This window comes from Capricornis sumatraensis, chromosome 10 (assembly GCF_032405125.1).
Source record: "Capricornis sumatraensis isolate serow.1 chromosome 10, serow.2, whole genome shotgun sequence".
In the NCBI taxonomy this organism is placed as follows: Eukaryota; Metazoa; Chordata; class Mammalia; order Artiodactyla; family Bovidae; genus Capricornis; species Capricornis sumatraensis.
In genome coordinates, this window is record NC_091078.1 from 84782905 (window position 1) to 84801335 (window position 18431).

General features: G+C 44.2%; 1 protein-coding gene across 2 annotated transcripts in view; it reads right to left on the reverse strand.

The window, feature by feature from the left end:
• The window catches only part of PTPRG (protein tyrosine phosphatase receptor type G), a 765748-nt gene that overhangs the window by 65709 nt on the left and 681608 nt on the right, over positions 1-18431 (reverse strand). Inside the window, exon 14 of one of the 2 annotated variants that reach the window (XM_068983185.1) lies at positions 10544-10630. The exons of the other annotated variant lie outside the window; for it this stretch is intronic. Coding sequence (XP_068839286.1) covers positions 10544-10630 — 87 coding nt within the window. The remainder of the gene's footprint in view (positions 1-10543; positions 10631-18431) is intronic. 2 annotated transcript variants of the gene reach the window in all.

Below are 18431 nucleotides of genomic sequence, written 5' to 3' on the forward strand. Positions count from 1 at the left end.
TGGATACTCACCATAAATTTTGTATTCGCCTCTTCCCCCTTTTCTTACTTTCCTTTTTCTCTGCCCCTCCCATCATGTCTGGTTTAAGAACTTGAAAACTGATCCTTTTTTTCCCCCAACTAACCCTGACTGGCGATTCTAGCTGGGCAGGCCCAGGGTGGGTACACAGATCTGTGTCTTCTGCAAAAATTATCCCCAAATTCGGGTGTGATTGTCTCTGGTGAAGGACCACTGCAAGAGAGAAAATGGTTCCCGAGAGTCTCTAGGCCCTAAGAAAGCCCTAAAGAAATAAAACAATCCTGGGTGGCAGGCACCTTAAAAATGCCCAGTGAAGACTCTAGAATTCAAAGGGTCCTGTATGAGAAAATGAAACTGGAGTAAGAATTCAAGGATGTTAACATAACTCATCTCAAACACAGAAAGAAAACCTGGATTGCACAAAGCTTGAACAAAACCATGGAAGGTCTTCTGCTTTGTTTCTGTGAGAACCTAAGTTCCCAGACATAGGACGGAATTCTCTAAGAGAGACCAAGCGTGCTGCCACTGTATGGAAAACAAGTTTCAGAGCACAGAAAAAAATCAGATTTCTCAAATGAAAGTTGTTCCTCCTACCGCTACCTTTTAAGCCACCTTTGTGGCTTTCTGGCTCTGCTTGTCTGCCAGCAAAATAAATTTTAGTTTCCGTGAAGGAATTCCAGTTATAGATACGAACTTGACTGTCAACTAGGTCATGATGTTCTGATGTCCTCAATTCCAAGCGTCCTTGGAACAACTGTCCTTGAACAATGAAAATCAGTCGAGTTAGAGGGCTTTCTAAAACCCACCCCTAGGAAGCAAGTACCACAATAAAGAGTTCCACCACACGTTCACTGAATGCTCCCGGATGGACGCAATGAAGAGGCATTCCAAGTTGGCAGGAGAGACTTTTCCTCAGTTCAACTCAAGTGGGAGCTGGATCAGAATGAAAATGAAACAGAAGACGTGAGTCTGTGGGTCCCACTTTCCCTAAGCCTCTCACCTTGAAGTCTGACACAGAAAGGTACACACATCTCATACAACACAGTCCCTGAATACAAGCCAACCGCCTCCTTTCTTGACCAAAGGTGGTCCACTATGTGCATCTTACAGGAAGCTCTAGGTAGCTAAGTGGAAACAGGCTTTCTGTACTACTCTCCATTCATTCATCTCTTCTGAGAAAACCAACATGGGCTCCTGTGTTTTAAGATGTATAAGCAAGCTTTGACTAGAAGTCAAGAGGATGATGCCCTACATTCCTCTCCATGTGGTCAGATGCACATAGATCCTGGCTAGAAGCTCCTTGGTTTCAAGACCACACCCCACTGCCTGGGGCCCAGAACCCATCCAGGGTCTGAAGGCCTCGTGGCAGGACTGGGTATGTATGTATGGATCAGCCGGGCTTTTAAAAACCCATAGATGTTTTCAGCTTACAGTCACGAACAATGGGTGTTAGACTGAAATTTCTAAAAACAATTTTCCATTCTTTCAAGTCAGGCAGACACTTTGCAGAGAGACTTTTTCAGAAATCAAAAATCCTACTCTTGAGACAGCACAGCCTATGTACCAAGGACATCTTCCAGTCAAGTTGTAGCAGATACGGACTGAGATGCGAAAGCCATCAACACCAGTCCCCAGAGCTCCCCATGGGAACACGCATGCTGCCAGCATAGGACAGACCGGGGTGTTTAATTGGCCCTCTTGACAATGAAAACACCCCCACTCCACACACACACCCAGCTGCTCTAGTGGTGCCCGCTGTTAATAAATAAGACTCAAGCTACAGAGGCTTCCTATTCAAACAAAACGTAGCCAACTACAGAGATAAGCAGGAGCCCTCTAGGTTCTCCCTCCTGGCCTCTCATTTCTTTGCAAGAATCACCCAGAAGGACCAGTCTTCTGCAGAAAGGCTTTCCTTTCTGCTCCTCCTGTTTTCCTGGGTATAAGCCTCTGACACATCCTCACAATTTCCTTACTCAGATCTCTTTCTGCCCCTCTAACAGGAAGCTGAGAATAATTTAGATGCAAGATACTTTTCAAAAGCTAAGTGCTGACCTCCAGTCCAGGAAGACTCTATCTTGTAGCTGTCTGAAACTCCACTGCCCACTGTTGCCGACGGCAGGCATCTGGATCTGCTTACAGGAGACTTTCTGAAGCCTCTAGACACCTGGGTCAAACTGGACATCTCTGGCGAGCTTGAGATGAGACCCTGTTCTCATCCAGGGTTCTTGGCTTATGGTAACACTTCCCTCAGCATCACTGTAACTGATGGGGCATGGGTGACAGTAGGGCCGCAGGACAATATGCAGACTCCTATGGAAACCTGGGATTATGGAAGTGAAAGTGGAAGCCGCTCAGTTGTGTCTGACTCTTTGCAACCCCATGGACTATACATGGAATTCTCAAGGCCAGAATACTGGAGTGGATAGCCTATCCCTTCTCCAGGGGATCTTCCCGACCCAGGAATTGAACCAATGTCTCCTGCATTGCAGGCAGACTCTTTACCAACTGAGCTATCAGGGAAGCCCATGATTATGAAACTATCAAATACTGATACACAGGGATTAGGAACCAAGTCACTGTCTTCAAATTCAGTTCAATGGCTCTGTAATCACACTGGAGTGACAAGGAGTTTGTCTATGGTGTGCAGCTCAAAATGCTAATTGGAGGCTAGAACAGGCAGGTGGCTGAGATGCTGCTGAATATTAATTAAGTAATCTTAACCGATCTGTATACTGCCCTCACCTAACATCATGGTGGCATGCTTGCTAATACTCTCATTTATTCTCATGCTGTCAAGCACAGAAATCATGTTAATATTTACTTTTGTAAATGGAACTGCTGTAGTAAACTGTGTATGAATAAGAGTCACTTATAAACAGAAAGTGGGAACACGTTCATGTGCCTTCGAGGAAGATGATTGAGGGCTGTGTTAAAAAGACACGGATTGATTTATTATGGCAAAATTCGATTTCTTAAGAAATCGAATCGACAAAGACAATAACAGAAGGGAAAGGCTGTGGGAGTTGATGGGCTTTTTCCTCCAAGAGGAGGGTCTGCTAGAAGTAACGCAGGGGTCCCGCTTGGAAAGCAGTCCCGTGTCAGTTCTCAGCTGAGATGCTTTCATGTGCAACCACTCACTCATGTTAAGTTCCCTTTATTGCATCTGAAATCACACTGGAAAATTCAGTTTATACTCAGAGTATCTCTTCAGGAAGGCATCTTCTAGAAAAAAAGGAATTCAGACCTGCGCTTCTTATTTGCATATTCTTTAAACCTTCAAAGGGATGCTGAGATCTGATAAATACTAATATCCTTGTGGGCATAATCTAATGGCATAATCCACACGAGGGTGCTCCCAGGCATCCCAGGACACATGATTGTCATACCCTGGATCAGTGGTGCTTGTCTGCTGTGAGGAGGAGATGATGGGAGAAAGGAAGAGAAAAAGCGAACAAAATTGTTTTGGAAATGATGGGTGGGCAGGGTGACAGGGCAAACATATTAAATAAGGAGAAAATGTTTGGAAATAGTTTGGATCTCACATGGATAGGAGAGATGTCCCATCCAGCTCTGGTTACAGCTGGAAGGGACAAGACTCTCATTTCTGCAGTGAGAATTTTATTGGAGGATACAAACTGCCTGCAATTAACATCTTAGGAAAGTGGGAGAAAATTAACAAATAATACGCAGAGAAGCAGGAGCAAACTTCCAGGCTTGACATTAGAGTTTTCCCAGAGACCCCTGCAGACACCCTTGAGTACTAGTTACGCTTTCTGGGAGATATGAGAGGAAAGGTAATTTCATGAACCATATTTTGACAAGACCAGAACCTGAACAGGGCAATGTGTACATTCCAGCTGGTTTTAAGACAGTGAGCACTAGACAGTCCTCACCACACTCCTGGCTGTTAACTCAGAAAGAGGGCCTCAAGTCCACTCCTGTTCAGCTAGTGCCCTGGTCTGCATGTTCCCAATTTCTGAACTGAGGCTTCAGGAACTCTTCACCTTATCTTTCCCACTGTTGCAAGAGACTGACACAACACCCTACTGACTGGAAGGGTTAACAGGGACAGGACAGTCCAACTTATTTCAGGCAGGAGCTAGTAAATGCAAATTCTCATTTCATTTATTGCATGTATGACTGAGTATCTATATCATAAAGTGGCCCGGTAAAAACCTTTGCCAAGTACTTATTTCATGAACATAGTGACTGAACTAAGTCCGTCAGGTTTTTGCTGTAAGAGCTATTTTAAGGATCGACTGAGGTGTTATGTGCCTCTCCACTAAACAGCCCCAGATTGTAGTACTTTTAAAATATTTGGGACCATCTGGGGGAAAAAAACGATTCAGACATCACACTATCAGTCAGGTTTCATTCCAAGTGATTTAAGAATTCCACATTAACATTTGAAGCCATAAAAGTACCTTAAAAAAAAAAAAAAGTAACCTCAGTTGGGGGAAAGACTTTCTAATGAGAATTCAAAACTCAGAAACCAAAAAAAGACTTTATGGATAAATCTGATTATATCAACATCAAAGAAGGAGCATAAACACAGTTAAAAGGCAATGTACAGACTGGGAAAATACATTTGCAACCTGTATTGCTGACAAGAGGTCTCTCTCTTGATTAGAAAAAGACCAACAATGCAAAGAAAGAATGAGCAAAAGATCAACAATGTATAGTAAAAAAAAATACAAGTGGCAGAGCCATAGGAAAGATATGTAACCTTTTTATAAAATACACTAAGACACATTTTTCCTTTCCACCTGTGAAGTTAGCAAAAATACCAAAGTCTGACAACACGCTGTGCTGGAGAAGCTGTAGGTAAACAGGCAGGCTCACACATTGCTGGTAGAAGCCCACCTTGATGTCCCCTGGGGAGGGCAAACGGGCACTATCAAAGTTATGAATGCATGTAGCTCAGAATACAGCCAATTTCTTGAATTTATACTAGAAATAGACCTATCAACTTGCAAAAGAACATATCAAGTTATTCATCACACTACTGTCAGTCATAAGACTTGGAAGCAACCAAAATGACAGCCACAGGGGAATGGTACAATAAATCACAACACAACTATACCAAAAAAAAGAAAACATTGTGCTTCTGTAAAAAGGAATGAGAACTACATATGCATAGAGAAAAAAATCATGTTATGTGAAACAAAGGTTGCTGATAGCATATGCAGTATTCTGCTCTGTAAAAGCAGACAAAGGAATATACTGAATAAATTCATATATATCCACACACACAGAAACACACGCACACACATATATAACCATCTCTGAGAGCAGACAACCAACTAGTACTAATGGTAACCATGAACAGTATGAAAAGGCGAAAAGATAGGACACTGAAAGAGGAACTCACCAGGTCAGTAGGTGTCCAATATGATACTGGAGAAAAGTGGAGAAATAACTCCAGAAAGAATGAAGAGATGGAGCCCAAACAAAACCAACACCCAGTTATGGATGCGACAGGTGATGGAAGTAAAGTCCAATGCTGTAAAGAGCAATACTGCATAGGAACCTGGAATATTAGGTCCATGAATCAAGGTAAATTGGAAGTGGTCAAAGAGAAGAGGGCAAGAGTCAACATCGACATTATAGGAATCAACGAACTAAAGTGGATTGGAATGGGAGTTTAACTCAGATGACCATTATATCTACTACTGTGGGCAAGAATCCCTTAGAAGAAACAGAGTAGCCGAAACAAGAGAGTCGAAAATGCAGTACTTGGGTGCAATCTCAAAAACGACAGAATGATTTCAGTTCGTTTCCAAGGCAAACCGTTCAATATCACAGTAATCCAAGTCTATGCCCCAATCAATAATGCCAAAGAAGCTGAACGGTTCTATGATGACCTACAAGACCTTTTAGAAGTAACACCCCAAAAAGATGTCCTTTTCATCATAGGGGACTGGAATGCAAAAGTAGGATGTCAAGAGATACCTGGAGTAATAGTCAAGTTTGGCCTTGGAGTACAAAATGAAGCAGGGCAAAGGCTAACAGAGTTTTGCCAAGAGAATGCACTGGTCATAGCAAACACACTCTTCCAACAACACAAGAGAAGACTCTACACATGGTTATCACCAGATGGTCAATACCCAAATCAGATTGATTATATTCTTTGTAGCTGAAGATGGAGAAGCTCTATACAGTCAGCAAAAACAAGGCTGGGAGCTGACTGTGGCTCAGATCATGAACTCCTTATTGCCAAATTCAGACTTAAATTGAAGAAAGTAGGCAAAACCACTAGACCATTCAGGTATGACCGAAATGAAATCCCTTATGATTATATTGTAGAAGTGACAGATAGATTCAAGGGATTAGATCTGATAGACAGAGTACCTGAAGAACTATGGACAGAGCTTCAGCAATCAAGACCATCCCCAGGAAAAATAAACGCAAAAAGGCCAAGTAATTGTCTGAGATGGCCTTACAAATAGCTGAGAAAAGAAGAGAAGCTAAAGGCAAAGGAGAAAATGAAAGATATACCCATCTGAAAGCAGTGTTCCAGAGAATAGCAAGGAGAGATAAGAAAGCATTCTTCAGTGATCAATGCAAAGAATAGAGGAAAACAATAGAATGGGAAAGACTAGAGATCTCTTCAAGAAAATTAGAGATACCAAGGGAACATTTCATGCAAAGATGGGCTCGATAAAGGACAGAAATGGTATGGACCTAACAGAAGCAGACAATATTAAAAAGAGGTGGCAAGAATATACAGAAGAACTATACAACAAAGATCTTAATGACCCATATAACCGCGATGGTGTAATCACTCACCTAGAGCCAGGCATCCTGGATTGTAAAGTCAAGTGGGCCTTAGGAAGCACCGAAACGAACAAAGCTAGTGGAAGTGATGGAATTCCAATTGAACTATTTCAGACCCTGAGAGATGATGCTGTTAAAGTGCTACACTCAATATGCCAGCAAATTTGGAAAACTCAGCAGTGACCACAGGACTGGAAAAGGTCAGTTTTCACTCCAAACCCAAAGAAAGGCAATGCCAAACTACTGCACAAATTGATGTTAAAACTACTGCACAACCGCACTCTTTTCACACGCTAGCAAAGTAATGCTCAAAATTCCCCAAGCCAGGTTTCAACAGTATGTGAGCCGAGAACTTCCAGATGTTCAATCTGGATTTAGAAAACGCAGAGGAACCAGAGATCAAATTGCCAACATCTGTTAGATCATAGAACAAGAGAGATCCATAGCAAGAGAGTTCCAAATAAACATCTATTTCTGCTTTACTGACTATGCCAAAGCCTTTGACTATGTGGACCACAACAAACTGTGGGAAATTCTTCAAGAGATAGGAATATCGGACCACCTCACCTGCCTCCTGAGAAATCTATATGCAGGTCAAGAACCAACAGTTAGAACCGGACATGCAACAATAGACTCATTCTAAACTGGGAAAGGAATATGTCAAAACCGTATATTGTCACCTTGCTTATTTAACTTATATGCAGAGTACATCATGCGAAATGCGGGCTACATGAAGCACAAGCTGGAATCAAGATTGCCGGGAGAAATATCAATAACCTCAGATATGCAGATGACAACACCCTTATATCAGAAAGTGAAGAGGATCTAAAGAGCCTCTTGATGAAAGTGAAAAAGGAGATGAAAAAGCTGAAGACTAAGGTCATGGCATCCAGTCCCACCACTTCATGGCAAATAGATGGGGAAACAGTAACAGTGAGAGACTATTTTCCTGGGTTCGAAAATGTCTGCAGATGGAGACCACAGCCATGAAAGTAAAAGATACTTATTCCTTGGAAGAAAAGCTATGACCAACCTAGACTGCATATTAAAAACCAGAGATATTACTTTACTGACAAAGGTCCAGGCAGTCAAAGCTATGGCTTTTCCACCAATACTTTGGCCACCTGATGTTAAGAACTGACTCATTGGAAAAGACCCTGATGCTGGGGAAGGTTGAAGGCAGGAGGAGAAGGGGGTGACAGAGGATGAGACGGTTGGATGGCATCTCTGATGGACATGATGGACATGAGTTCAAGCAAGCTCTGGGAGTTGGTGATGGACAGGGAAGCCTGGCGTGCTGCAGTCCTGGGGTCACAAAGATTCGGACACGACTGAGCGACTAAACTGAACTCAAGTGAATGGTTACCTGTCTACAACGGGGCAGGAAACAGGTGGGTGTTTGGGTGAAGAGACAGTGATCTCAGGGTAAATATAATTTTATACGTTTTGCTTTCTGAACCATGTCAATGATTACCTATTCCAAATTTAAACCTACAATTTGTTTGAAAAAGGAAATACTTGGATCTGATTTTTACTGCTTTTTCTTCTCCTTTCGGTAGGGTATCATTAACAATGACTTCTAACAGCCTTGGTCCTGCATTGGCAGTGGTGTCCACTCTGGGACTGCCCGGGGCCCTCTCAACCACAAATGAGGAGGAGGAGTGTTAAGGCCAGTGAGGTTATCAAGGGAGACAAGGTGGGAGCCAGAGGGGCTGATGGAAGGGCAGCTTCTTGCAGCAGCCTGGGAGAGAGAGAGTACGGTGGGGTAGCCACAGGGAGGAAGAGCAGAAACTTGCAGATCAGGTCAGAATGGGGCCCAGGTCTTCACCAGGGAGTGGTCAGCGCAGCACGTGGGGGTGTGAGAAAGGTCATCACTCAGGACTCAGACAACAGAGAGGGCCGTCCCCACTGGGTCACCTGAGCAGCGTGGCCCTAACAAATAACTTCTCAGAGCCTCGATCTCCTTGTCTTCTAACAGTGTAATAGATCTCACACAGTCAGTATTTCATACATATTACATTTACTCCTCACAACTCCACTACAAGGAACCATCACAGACCCATTTTCTGGAGGAGTCCATTGAGGTTCAGAGAGCTTAGGTAAGTAACTCAAGGTCATAGAGTCACAAAGAGGCAGAGCTGCAGTTAGAAGCTACTATTCCCTGAGCCAAGGTCTGTCTTAGCTGCTACACTATTAAAAAGAAAAGTAAAGTCAAAACTATGATTCACAAGTAGGTGAATTCTATAAATACTTGCAGTTTCCCAAGATAGTCCTCGGGAAACTTCTAGACCTACATAAAACTGTTCTTCCCCCAAGCTTCTGGCACTCAGAGGTAGAGAAGATACCAGAGGGACTGAGTGCTTTATAACAAAACATAGCCTCTCTAACGAGCCCACTCCCTCATTCGGGGCCAAGTACAAAAATCAGAGCTAGTAACAGTCCACCTGGCTGTGGCACTGCGTCTGGAAAGGACTTAGAAACTGGATGGGCATTTATCTTTGTGCCATTCACAAGGTAATGATGGCTTTTTAAAGTGTTAAGAGTCAAAACTACATTATATTTATAATGAACTGGGCATGAAAGTTGGTCATTTAAGTGAGGTCCCAGGTCTTTCTCTTAAGACTAGATCTTTGAATCTAAAACGTATACAGAAGGGTTTCTATTTCAATTTTTACTCTTGAAGTGTTGAAAATGGGATTCAAAATTTAAGACTTCAATAAGGAAAAAGAGACGATAGAAAGAATCATTGCATTACCAGTTAGCAGTCACTGCCTTTCTCTAAAAGCCCAAAATTGCACCGTTCAGCTTCAAAGAAGATAGATCATAGAATCTGTCATTGATCTTCCACAGTTCTCATACTATACCTTCCTAGATCTCACAGCTATCCCCAATTATAGTGGGTGCATCAGCTACAATTTCATCTCATCATCTGTTTTACCCACAACCAATGGAGACAAATAAGTTCATGCAAAAAGTCAAATATCAATTCAATAAACTGGTTTGTTGAAACGGAACAAGGGGCTACTAACAACGAAACGTTGATTAGTGAATTATTCTAAGAGGCCATTTAATATTAAAGCATTAATTACCATCTTAAGTAGAATTTGCCTAGATAAGCCTTACAGAAAGTATCAAGGGCTTACGTGTGGTGATTGATTATATAATCCTGAGTGCTAAAGGTTTATTATAAATCTCCAGGACAATAATTTTTTTAAGTACTCAAGCCATCAAAAACTCTTGTATTCATTTGAATTTTAGCCTTCTTATGGAAAAAAAATGCTGTAACCCCATTTATTTCTCTCTTCTCTTCCAGCCCTTCTCCTTTAACTCATTGACAAATTTAGGTTTCTACAAGATACTTTTCACTCACAAGGCTAAATGCATGCATAAAGTGTTTTTACAGCTCTCCAACATGCAAACATCTGAAATTTCAGAAAGAAAAGGGATGCAACAGACATACAAACATATAAACATAAAATATCCCCATCCTAGAAATAAAAAACATCCCCCTCCAATGGCAAAATCAAGCAAAGCAAGCACACGTGGGACATACTGGCATTGCTACCAGCTACCCGCCAGCCACACTGATGTTTGCAAGCCATCCTTTTGGGAGCTGGGGTAGAACAGGTGAGTTTCAGCGCTGTGCTGTCCGGAGGGCTTGACTCCCCATGGCAACAGAACAAAAATCCGGCAAGCCAGTCCCGGCCAAAGAGACCCCCTCCCCACCTTCAGCTTGACTGCCCCTCACCTGCTCCCCTTCTCTCCTCTCTCCCCAGAAGAAGGCACTTCACGGAAACGTCTGGGAAAGCCCTTGGACTTTATTTTGTTACACCCTCTAAATGGACAAAAAACAGAAGAGAACAGGTGTAGAAGACAGTACTTTCAATTGGCCACCCCTCCCTCCCGTTTCGCACAGACCAACCCCACCACTGGACCTTGCAGGGGGCATGCTCCAAAGAGAAGGGTTTACCCACAAAGATAACTGGGCTTCTTAAGGTTTTTTCAAAACTGAGGTAAGAAATGCAAAAAGGGAAATTCTGCTCTTAAAAGCTGTCTTTAAGATACTAGAAATATGTTATCAACCCCAGTGTGATCAGAAGGTAAGGATACCACCGACCCAGTAACAGCTTCTGATGAGCCTCCCATCTTTGACAAGCTCCCCTGGCAAACAGGGTGGCTTAAAACACCACTGGGATAAACACAATTTGGCAGGAACAGGTTGGGTACCATTTGAACCTCAGCTCTGCCACAGATTTCTCTGAAACTGGTGCCATGAGACTGCTCTGGGGCTTGGTCTTTTCCCCATGCATGTCACTCCTCTCTGGAAAGACGCTTTGATTCCCAGTGCAGGGGGTGGGATCACACGAGGGCAGCTCAGACACGGGCAGCTGGGGTGGGGTGGGGCAGCAGTGGACAGGTGACTAGAATACACTGGGTCTGACGTTGAATTTCCTCTTAATACTTAAATAAGCAGAGCACTGGAGGCTTGGCTCTAGCATTTGAAAAGATGCACTGTGCCCACCCCGAGAAGCGTTGCTTTAATTATATGCAACCCCCAAACCACCTGGGGTATAGGATTTCACATCGAAAGGATTTTCTTTCTCAACTCTGTAGGACAGTAGAGACTAACACGGATATGGAAACGTTCTCCTTTCTGGAAGTTCTTCTTAATCTCATGCAGAACTCTGCATTCAGGATGTGATTTCAAAGAACACTTGCGAACTTCTGATTGTCTTCTTCTCGGAATGGACTTTCTCTAATGCGTAGCTGTTAGTTTTTTCTTCTCCATCAACACAAGATTTCCTTTATGTTGATAATTAATAGCCTCGATGGTGGGTAAAAGTGCTTGGTGCCGAAACCAAATGAGGGCTAAGTCAAAACTTGGGAAAATGATTAAGAAGTAGTGGAGGGGGGAAGGTGCTATAAATCAGAACTTCTTGTCTCCCTCTACTGAGCACACTGTGGAATTGCAACAACTGTCCTCAAAACCTCTCTCTCTCACATGCAGCGCGGCTACCAACATCAATCCCAGGGAATCACGAGTGTGTTGGGAGTGTTTTTGCAAATTTTCATAAGAACTTGAAATTTGCAGCTTCCTAAAATATTTAGACTTCTTCTCAACCCTTAGCCCTACTCTGAATTCTGCCAGACTCACTCTTTCAGGAATTTTGGAGCCGAGCCGGCTATCTCCGCAGTTTCTCCTCACACACAATCGCAGGCGCTTCAAACTCCCACCCTGTAAACTGACAACACTCCGCTGAGAAGCAAATGCTACAAAACTAATATCCCAAATAATCGAGGGGGCTACCTGAGAAACCTGACAAGGCAGACCTCATCAACCCTGGGAGACAGGACTCTTCATTCTGAGAAATCCAAAGAAAGGCACCGGGGATGTAACAGACACTGAATATGTCTAGGAGTTTCCCTTTCCTGCAAAGCGAGCGTGGTTGAAAAACGGATCCATTCACTTCTTCACAGAATCAGTCCTGTCTCTTAAGGATCACAGTGCATAAATGGCAGTCTTTAGTGGTGAGTCTCTCCCTGCTTTTTTCTAAGTGACTACGTGTTCCCTGGTTCCAAGAGCTTCGGCTGGCATCTCAGGGCCAACTCGACAGCAGGGGGGCTGGTTACTATAACAACGGATGGCTCTCCTGAATTCTGAAAGGGCCCTGAGTAGCCACTTGGGAAACAGTTATTGAGCAAAAAGTTGCCTGGGATCTGCCACGTGACCCAGATTCCCCTGCACACAGCTGTCCAGAGAAAAGAAAGAAAGAAAAAAAATAGGTGACCATCTTCATGAACAGCTGGGGTCTCTAAAGGCTCCCCACCCCCATGCCTTTTAGCATCTCAGAGCAAGACACCAGCAAGTCATTAGAAAAAAATCCTCAGAGGCAAGCCATGTTTCAGCATCAGGAAATGCGCTTTCTTCTCCCCACTGGCTCCACACACTGTCAGGCTTTGAAGAGCTGGATTGCAACAATTATTCCTAATGATTACATTAACACCTTCTTGAACTATGGCTACAAGTCCATGTTTTGGACAGAGATGAGTGACATGAGCAGTTACCGGATTAAAAAAGAAAAAAAATGATGCTTGGAATACAGGTGGCCCTGAGGGCAGTTTGTTTCCAAAATGATAAAGGTGATTGCACAAAGCCACCAAAAATTACGACTTGGAAGCTTGGCTTTTTCCAGACTTGAGAAAAGTTGCACATAAACCTGTCTTTTGATCCTCATTCCCTCCCTCACATGAGATGCAGAAGAGCAGCTCAGACTGACCCAGGGCCTTTGTACATGCCCCAGATTCCCTTAAAAAGAATCTGAGGGTGCCCGTGAAAGTGGACTTTATTTTGCAAAGAGGAAGTGTGTTTTTCCTCGAGGAGTATCAAACACAACAAGAACACATGCTGCTCTATCAGCTCACACAGTTTCCTCCACCCTGAACATCTATCCTTCTCAGTTCTATGAAAATCAGAGCCAACCATCTCCTCCAGGAAGCCTTCCCTGACTCCCTTTTGCCCAGCTCTGGCGATGGTCAAGTACCTCCGGGAGCACAGCTTCCCTTCATCACCACTGACCTTGGGAATGCACATATGAGGGCAGGGCAGAGATGGGCAGACCAGTCAGCAGGGGACCACAGTCAGGTCTGTGCAGCCCACCAGTGCCATGACAGAGTATGAGAACAGTGATCTCACGAGAATCCAGACAGTGGGAGTTTTAAGCAAAATCTTCCCATTTTCAAAGAAATTCTCGTTTCTAAAAAAAAGAAGCCAGCTACACGAAACCAGTACAACAGGGCACCAATTTGTAACCTCTACTTGGGACAACCTTTTTCTAAATGCTTATCTATTCTGTTAATCTACGCACTTAAAAAAAAAATGTAATTATTCATTTATTTTTGGCTATGCCAGGTCTCTGTTGCTACGTGGGCTTTTTCTTTAGTTGCAGCAAGCTGGAGCTAGGTTCTAGCTGGGGTGTGCAGGCTTCCTATTGCAGTGGCTTCTCCTGCTTCAGAGCAAGGGCCCCAGGGCATGTGGGCCTCAGTAGCTGCAAGACATGGGGTTGTTGGGGTTCCTGGGCTCAATAACTTTATTTATTGAGCACAGGCTTAATAACTGTGGTGCATCGGCTTAGTTGCTCCAAGGCACGTGGGATCTTCGACTGGGGATCAAACTTGTGTCTCCTGCATTGGCAGGCGGATTCCCTACCACAGAGCCACCAGGGAAGACCCCTTACACACTCCTTGATGCAGGACCTCTATCTTCTCGCCGTATCTCCAGTGCCTGACACAAACCAGATGCTTAAGAAATGTCTTTGAATAAATGAAAGGAAGGAAGGAATACATGAGCCACCTGTAAAGGGTCTTTTAGGTGAACAAAACAAAACAAAGGCCTAGGTTTGAGTACAGCTGACCCTTGAACATGGAGATAAGGGTGCCAACATTCTGCACAGTCAAAAATCTGCATGCAATGTCCTTGGCCCTCTGTATCCACAGTTCCTCGACATCTGTGATTCCATGGATTCAACCAAACACCAGACTGCATACTCCTGCAGTGCTGACTACTAGAAAAAACTCCAAGTATAAGTCGATCCTTGCAGTTCAAACCTGCGTTGTTCAAACTGTAGGGACTTCCCTCGTGGTCCAATGGTTAAGACTCCAGCCACACTTCCCCCTCAGGGAGCATGGGTTCAATCCCTGGTCAGGGAACTAAGAATCACATGCTGCATGGCACAGCCGAAAAAAAAAAAAGGTCAATTGCACTTCTCAAAGGTACTAGCTTGTGATCCTGGGCAAGTCCATTCCCTCTGTGGACACTGTTTCCTCCAACAGGAAGGAAGAACAGTCTCCAATACAATGGCCAACACCCGCGGCTGCTGGGAGGATTAAGTCATGTCACGTTTGCTTTGTGCTAATTCACCACTATTGGCTGCTGTAACTTATTATTACTGTGCTTATTATTATTATTTAATAATAATATTATTATCGTGACATTATTATCATGCTTCCTCCTCGCTAGCTTGTTCACAGTCACGCACGGGAGGAATCATTGCTATTGCCCCAGCTCCTTTGTGACCTTCCTGGGATGGGGGTGGGAGACAAACGTCTAAACCAAATCCAGTGATTGGTGAGCAGGCTTGGAAGCACCCGCTGCTACAGCAGATGGGCGGAGAGCCTGCACACGGCTCACAGTGCTCTAAGTGTCACTGCTGCTACTGTGGAATCCAGGAGGGACCCGAGCTCTGCTGGGCACACGTGGCCAACCGTCTCTCCAGCAAGAAGGATGTGGCACATGCCCACACTTGACCTCACGTGCATCTGTCTGTTTGCCAGAGCCTCTGCCATGCCAGCTCAAACCCCACACACATTTGCGGTTTATGTCCCTTCCTATTTATTACACTGTCTCCCCCTGAACATCTAGGAGAGAGAAAAATTGCGTGTCAACGAAACACACTTGCTTTCACGAACAGCATTCTAAATGTGGAGGCACCGACAGAGGGCAAAATTTCTGGGAGTCTAAAGATGAGAGTAAAAAGAGAGACCTTTCTCCACCTGCCTATGAAGCTAAACTGGTGTGGACTGATGTACCATGGAATTTACAGACGGCTCAGTTGTGTGCTCAAGAGGGATGTGGATTTCTCAGACCAGAAAGTGAAATCCTTCTACTACCAAACTTCAACCAACGGGGGTTACTTTTTACATTTCCCACTTAAGGCTTTTCAGTTTGCTGCTTCGGAGTCTCTGTACTTAGCTCAGCTCTCTCTGCATCTGAGAAGTAAAGCTGTTTTTACACTTCTGGAAAGTTCTCTCCCAAGCTACAGTTATGGTCAATGAGATGCTCAATTTGTCATCAGGTAAGATAGCACTGATTAGCTGGGACTAAGAATAGGACAGGTAGGTAGGATTACTCAGCATCAAAATCTAGTCTGCTTCTTAAACACCTGAAAATAGGGCAGGTCCTCAATTTTTCTCCTTTGCGACTTTGGCAACCCCGAATCATAAGATCTTTTCAACAAGCAAAGGAGCTATGAAAACAGACTCTGGAAGGAAGAGAATGCCTCCAGACAAGCTACTCCTCATCTAGACAAAATAAAGTAACGAATCACATAGTGGGCAATGAAGTCACATTGTGCTGTGTGTTCTCAGTTGCTCAGTCGTGTCCGACTCTTTGCGATCCCATGGACTGCAGCCCTCCAGGCTCCTCTGTCTGTGGGATTCTCCAGGCAAGAATACGGAAGTGGGTTGCCACTTCCTACTCCAGGGGATCTTCCCGACTAGGGATTGAACCTGTATCTCTTGCATCTCCTGCGTTGGCAGGCAGATTCTTTATCACCGTGCCACCTGAAGTCACATTTGCTGGGTTCAAATCCAGGAGCCACTAGAGATGAATGCTCTCACTTATGATTTCACCAAGCCTCAGTTTTCTGATCTGCAAAATGGATGTAATAATTCCTAGGATTTTAATGTCTAATTAGGCGGTAATGCAATCCATGTAGCACATGTGTGATTTGCTGAATACTCAGTAAAAGACTCTTGGCTGTTTAGACCTTAAGATGTATGAAGCCATTTCAGGGGTAAGACTTTCTTTGCTCATCAGAGAGAGAACAGCTACCTTCAAAGCAATTTTCTTCAAGGTTACAGGAAAAAAAAATTAAAAATATTTTCCCAATCCTGACAATTCTAAGGGGACACTAATGTCTTACTTACGCAGTATTAAGCTATTCCATGAAACAAGATAATAAACGAACAAGATATGTGCCCTAGCGTATGGTCTGGAGGTCCTGTATGCAGCTCTTTCCCCAGCATCAGCCTTAAGTGATGCAAATTGCAAAGAAACCGTCTCCAAAATTTCCTCTTGTTTCTGAGTGGCAGCAGCTGGCTGCTCCAATCTTTTCAGGAACGGCAGCACATTAGTGCCATATAAACAGCTTGTCTTGGTGAGACGGGGGCTAGAGCTCTTGCAATGTACTTTGTGACTGTAGTCGCTCAAAAGGTGCATTTTGTTACTGTCTGGAGGAACAGAGCCAAAATGGCACAGCTTAAAAAGTATAGAATTGATTTCTCCTCCTTCATTTCAACACCAACGACTACAGCTCTGCACAGTCGCATGCTGACATGGGCTGCACTATTTAAAAGGCACACACAGGGCACTATTTGTAAAAGGAAGCAAGATTTTCCTCGAGTTTATCCTTATTAGCCGCCCCACCACTCTGTCCCTTGTTCCCAAATGCTCTGCATGTTTATTTCTAGCTTTGCAGCAACTTTTGCATTGTTAGGGATTTGACTACATCTCTTCAAGGCAGACCCTGGCAAGGGGAATTTGAGAGAGAGCTACTAGTAACATCTCAGCCAACTAAGTTTCATAACAAATTTCTCCCACAAACCCATGTTGATACCTGTAAAAATACTGCTCAGATGGTCCCCAATGGACCTCTGTACACCTTCCAGTGGAACAAAAATATATGAGGTCTCCACCTATACTTTTTGCTGGTTTAGTCACTAAGTTGTGGTCTGACTCTTTGAGACTCCATGCCCACCAGGTTCCTCTGTCCATGGGATTTCCTAGGCAAGAATACTAGAGTGGGGAGCCATTTCCTTCCTTCTCTAGGGGATCTTTCCAACCCAGGGATGGAACGGACGTCTCCCGTTTCTCCTGCACTGCACACGGGTTCTTTACCACTGAGCCACCTGGGCTTCCCACCCTGTATTTTTCAGTTTTGGCCAAAGGTTGTTAACAAAACTAGTATTTGGCCTCCAAAGGTGTCCTTTTCAAGAAACATACTCAGCCCAATAATGCCAACATTTGAGGACACTTCTGATGGTGCTCCACGAATACCCGCATACTCTCCCACTTCTCCCATGTTCCTGGGGCTGTGTGACCATGTCTGGCCAATGGGAGTGAAGGGTTACACTTCTGGGCCATGCAGTTCAGACTCAGTGAACACGCAGAAACCACAGCAATAGCTGCGAAGACTCAGTCCTCAGTTATGCAAACCGCCACCATGGCGAGTTGGTTTGAAACCTCAGCATCAGGCCTGCCACCTGAGGGAACACTCCAGGAGGCTCTGATCTGCCTCTGTGCTCTACTTATGTCAAGCCTGCTTGCCAACCATCTGCTCTCACGGTGCCTCAAAGGCAGGAGAGGCGTACTGTTGTTTTAGCTTCAAAACCACATCGCTGGAGGGGAACACCCATCCCTTCAGCATGTATGCATTTTCTCTGCGTACTCTCCCAACACATCTCTCATGTTCATAATAAAGAAAAAAAAAAAAATCTGAAAAAAGAGAAAAAAAAAGATCCTTGTTCCCTGTAGGCTGTTCTCATGTTTGGCCAACTCATCTGTCCTGATGCTAATCCAATTTCACTTTGCTTGTTCTGAAAGAAGTTTCTCCTTTGCACTCAGTCCTGTGTACTGGCATGTTAGGAGTTTGGAAAAAACTCACAGGCAGGGCTTTCCTGGTGGCTCAGTGGTAAAGAATCTGCCTGTTAGTGCAGGACAACAGGTCTGATCCCTGATCTGGGAAGATCCCACGGGCTGCAGAGCAACTAAGCCCGTGCACCACAGCTATTGAGCTGGCGCTCTAGAGCCTGGGAGCCACCACTGAGTCCATGTGCAGCCACTGAAGCCTGCGTGCTTA